General features: G+C 33.9%; 1 protein-coding gene across 2 annotated transcripts in view; it reads left to right on the forward strand.

The window, feature by feature from the left end:
- CASC4 (cancer susceptibility candidate 4) overlaps positions 1-4,965 on the forward strand; it is a 146,509-nt gene that overhangs the window by 134,055 nt on the left and 7,489 nt on the right. Inside the window, exon 10 of one of the 2 annotated variants that reach the window (XM_012649435.1) lies at positions 4,418-4,585. The exons of the other annotated variant lie outside the window; for it this stretch is intronic. Coding sequence (XP_012504889.1) covers positions 4,418-4,585 — 168 coding nt within the window. The remainder of the gene's footprint in view (positions 1-4,417; positions 4,586-4,965) is intronic. 2 annotated transcript variants of the gene reach the window in all.

A 4,965-nucleotide genomic window follows, 5' to 3' on the forward strand; every position in this document is an offset into this window, starting at 1 on the left:
AATGGTTGGGATGAAGCTATCTTGTTGCTAATAGACTCTAAGTTAATCATTTTCAGACAGTCATCAGGGTGAAAATAATATTGAAGTGCACAGTTGAATTTTGCTACAAAATAAGAAATTCCATAGATCCAAACTAAATATAATTATGATATTACTCCCCTAGCTGGGCACAGCTTTAACATTGTGGTTACTGAGGGACAGACCGAATTAAAGGTTGTAAAAAGGTGAAATGCTTCAGAGGTGAAGTCTAGTACTTAATTCCTGTCATAACACATCACAGATTTATACCATCATGTGATAACTTTGCCCTTATTCCTTTTTCCCTTCTTAGATATAGTCATTTCCTAAGACCACTCCTTTGACTTATAGCTGTTTTCTGTAAATATTTATTTCCTAAGAGAAATTATCTTCTCATAGTTTAACCTATCATCTTGAAATTTATGAGTCTTAAATCTACATGTCTGTCCTTCACTTTGCTCCTAGAATCTAGATTCATATATTCATTTGTCTCTAAAACATTCTCATTGGGATATCTTACTGTGGACCCAAGCTCAGTTTATCCAAAGCAACATTTTCTTTTTCATACCTTCCCAATTGTACCATTTTGGGTATAGGTACCATTATTTTTAGTTTCCAGGCTAAGATTATGGAATCATTCTTTGACTCTTTATACTCCAATATACTATATATTCATTTTGTCATTTTCAAATGTGTTTGATTCACCTGTTTCTAACATTTTCTCTGTCTTCCTAGTGTAAGTCCTTGTAGCTGCTTACCTGAATAGATTCTGGAGCTACTACAGGGCATAAAGCAGATTAGATTACCATTCTCTGGGAGTTTAAAAGCAATCATGACAACTGCTTATTGCCTCCAACATAAAGTTCAACTCTCTTTATCAAATGGAAACCAACTGAAGCAACTGTCTCCATATCCAGATGTTACTTGCTAGATCACTGTGCTATAACCCACATAGCATCATTCCTAATTATGTTTTTACTTGTCTTTCTCTCTTACTACACTGAGTTACAGGAGATGGAGATAGTAAGTTTATTTTTGTATCACATTGCCTAGCACAATACCTGTCATGAATCTTTGTTCAACAGATGGATGAAAGAACACTGTAGATACTTTCATATACTTTGTCATTTAATTCAATGATCTTGTAAAGTGGAGGGAAATCTCTAACTTTTGAAACCTCTAACTTTAAAAATATCCCATTATTATCCTTAATTTGCTTGTCCAAACTTCGTCTTTCTACTTTTTTATGTAAATCCAGTCAGATCTCTTTACTATCTCCTCAATACCCCATCTACGTTCTTACCTGTTCTTTGAATGCTTCTTTCCTTCCTTCTGTCATAGTCTAATATGTTTGCCTTCTTTCTGAAACCCTCCCATCTAACTCATATTGAAATGTTGCTTGACAACTGTATAATTCACAGTATGTTATATTGATCAGCATTATTCATTTTTATCTATACCATCATATTCATTCACTGTTTAATGTGAAGACTGTCTGATCTCCCCAACTTGACTGGGAACTTTGTGTAATTGGCTCTGTTTTTTTCTTGTTGTCTATGAGAGTGTTGGAACTCCAATATTAAAGGTTAGCACTTTCTCCAAACATAACAATTCTGTACATATAATAGCACAGATTACTATTAAACAAGAGGCAGTTGTGTATCCATCCTTGTTATTGATATTTTTATTATCTTTAAATATTACTGTAATTACAGTATTAAAATTACATGACTGACCGGTTGTGGTGGTGGCTCATGCCTGTAATCCTGGAACTTTTGGAGGCTGAGGCGGAAGGATCACCAGAGGCCAGGAGTTCCAGACCAGCCTGAGCAACATAGCAAGACCCCATCTCTACAAAAAATAGAAAAATTAGCTGGGTATGGTGGCCTGTAATCCCAGCTTCTTGGGAGGCTGAGGTGGGAGTATTGCCTGCGCCCAGGAGTTTGAGATTGCAGTGAGCTATGATGACACCACTGCCCTCTGACCCTGGCAACAGAGCAAGACCTTGTCTCCAAAAAAAAAAAATTATACGACTGAATTCAGGCTAGTTAGATAATCAGTCAAACACCTAAAAAAAGGAAATTTCAAATCGTTGGAATTTTATAAAAAATATAGGTGGGCCATTTCTTTAATCCATGTCTGACAATATTAGTAAATTAACTATGTATATTTTGTAATAACTTCTCTTAGGCTAATTGTTTTAGTCTTCTGTATTTCATAATGGATAAAAAATGAAAAAGTTTTCTTGGAAGAAATAGTGTACTTTGAAAAACTCACTAGTAACTACCATATTTAAGTGTTTATATGTTTAAAACAGTTTATATGTTTATATGTTTAAAACAGTTTCATATTGCATAAAGATTATTTATCTAGACTAGTTGTTTTGTCCATAAGCAAATATTGCATGTTAAGGAGAAGAAAATGTAGATTTCTATAAATCTCACTTTTTCCTGCTTACATTGACATCATTTATTTTATCATTAGAAAAAGAGATAATAAAAGCCACCAAAATGTTTTTTTATATTACTATAATTAGGAGACAGAGTATTTTTCTCACAGCCTACCAATTCTTCCCTTGTTACTGTCTTCCTTTGTAATTCTTGTATATTCATTTCTTTTCTCTAACTCTATTTGATCAACTTTTCCATTTATTTATTTATTTTACATACTCTAAGCTTATTCTAGAATAGTTTTAAGATGAATTCATGCTCTTTTTATTGGTCCCAATTACTTTAATCTCCTATTGTCCCCACATCCTACCCACCTATATAAATGTGATTTGTTCTTTGTTTTCCTAAATGACTCTTTCCTCAGCAATTAGAAATGTATTGGCTTAGTTGAGTGTGGTGGCACACACCTGTAGTCCCAGCTACTCAGGAAGCTGAGGCAGGAGGATCACTTGAGTCCAGAAGTTCTGGGCTGTAGTGCATGCCGATTGGGTGTCCACACTAAGTTTGACATCAATATGGTGACCTCCTGGGAGCAGGGTACCACCAGGTTACCTAGTAAGGGTGAACCGGCACAAGTCAGAAACAGAGCAGGTCAAAATTCCCCTGCCAATCAGTAGTGGGATTGTGCCTGTGAATAGCCACTGCACTCCATTCTGGGCAGCATAGCAAGACCCTGTCTTTTATGAAAAAAATATATTGGCTTGATGATGTGGTGAGCCATCTGTAGAATTGACCAGTACCTCCATAATTCTTTCCACTTGTAACTTAACTTTTCTGTCCAAGCAAAGCAAGCTGTTGATTTTTTCTTAAGCATCTCATTGCAAGTTTTTGAAATATATTCCAAAAATTTAGACCTATCACAGAAAGTTGTTAAATTTCTAAGTCTTAAATTCTTACATCACCAGCAAATTACTTTTATTCATATTTTGTGATTAAAATAAAATTTACTTTAATGTTACGTTTAATGTCGAAGGTAGAGTTTTACTTGCATTTATGAGTCAGATCTCAATGTACCTAACATTTTTATTTTCAATGTCTAGTTGTTGAATAGCTTTCTATGTTAGGTGTTATGTCCATTGTTGTTCTTGATTTCTAATGGTTATGAATGTGTACAATATAATGGCCTCATGCAGGTTAACTTTCTTATACTTCTACTGACTTTTAAAAAAATCTGGCTTAGGAAATGGGAAGAGATAAACCAGAATTACTCAGAATGTTTTTTTCAAAACCACTAGGGATTCTATTAATAATAGCTTGCTCTCTTTGCCATCCCTTCTTGGAAATCCATGGCTACAGTGAGTCAGTATTACTGAAGGAATTTGAGATAGCCCTCAGGTGTGTTAGTTTGTCTTAGTATTCAAAAAGAAATTAGCTTGTATAGTACTCATTTTTTTTTAAAGTTTTCAGAACTATTCATGGAAAAATTATTCACAAGTATTCATTTGTCTAATTTAACACCTTAGGAAAATAAATCATTTTATTACTAGACACAATACTTATTTAAAATTTGAAAATCTAGTAACAATTATTAATAGACAAAGTACACATTTGAAACGGCAAATTTCAAATGTGTGTTTTGTCTAGTAATAAAATGATTTATTCTTCTCCAAAAGCGTTAAATTGGACATACTTAAATTAGAGAAGTCGTTGGTTATTAGGAAAACAATCCTGAAAATGGTGTCCATTTCTTTAAGAAAATATTCAAATCTTAAGAAGCACATCCTAAAATTAACACAAAAGAGAAATTCTTAAATAAACATTATGTATTTTCAGAGTCTTCACTCTTACGTACTTTTGTCTTAGATAACCTTCACAAAATGTATCCTTTTTATAACCAGTACCCTGAAAGTTGCCAGGTTTCACTTGTCTACTTTCTGGTCTGCTTTCAGTGTAGGTCCCTTCTTTTCTTCTCTCTTTACTCTTGAATTAATCCTCTACCTACTTCACAGGCCGATTCTTTGATGAGAATGAATCCCCTGTTGATCCGCAGCATGGCTCTAAACTGGCGGATTATAATGGGGATGATGGTAACGTAGGTGAGTATGAGGCAGACAAGCAGGCTGAGCTGGCTTACAATGAGGAAGAAGATGGTGATGGTGGAGAGGAAGACGTCCAAGGTGAGCGTGGGCCTGGCCTCCATGCTGTGACCGTGAAACTCACCTCTAAGTTTTTTGGTTGAATTTGTGTAGAATTTCCCCACTTATTAGTAGTAAAATCTTACTATCAATACAAAGAGGTTCTGTGTAGTTTTTCAGTTTTATTTTGAAAAGTATTTTATGATAGTAGTATTTATAGACCTGTAAGTAAATTATTTTAAGTTTTAAAATTTTTGGTTATCGTCTTATGTGTATTATTGATGCAGTTACAATTTGAAACTCAGAATCTTCAGAAATTTTAGAATTAAATTGTTTAAAATAGTTCTAGACTTTTCTTAAGGCAATTGCTTCCAGAAAATAATTCTTTTCCAATTTCTCATTTGAAAATACTTCATTATTCT

The sequence above is a fragment of the Propithecus coquereli genome, unplaced genomic scaffold (assembly GCF_000956105.1).
Source record: "Propithecus coquereli isolate 6110/MARCELLA unplaced genomic scaffold, Pcoq_1.0 Scaffold3, whole genome shotgun sequence".
Lineage (NCBI taxonomy): Eukaryota > Metazoa > Chordata > Mammalia > Primates > Indriidae > Propithecus > Propithecus coquereli.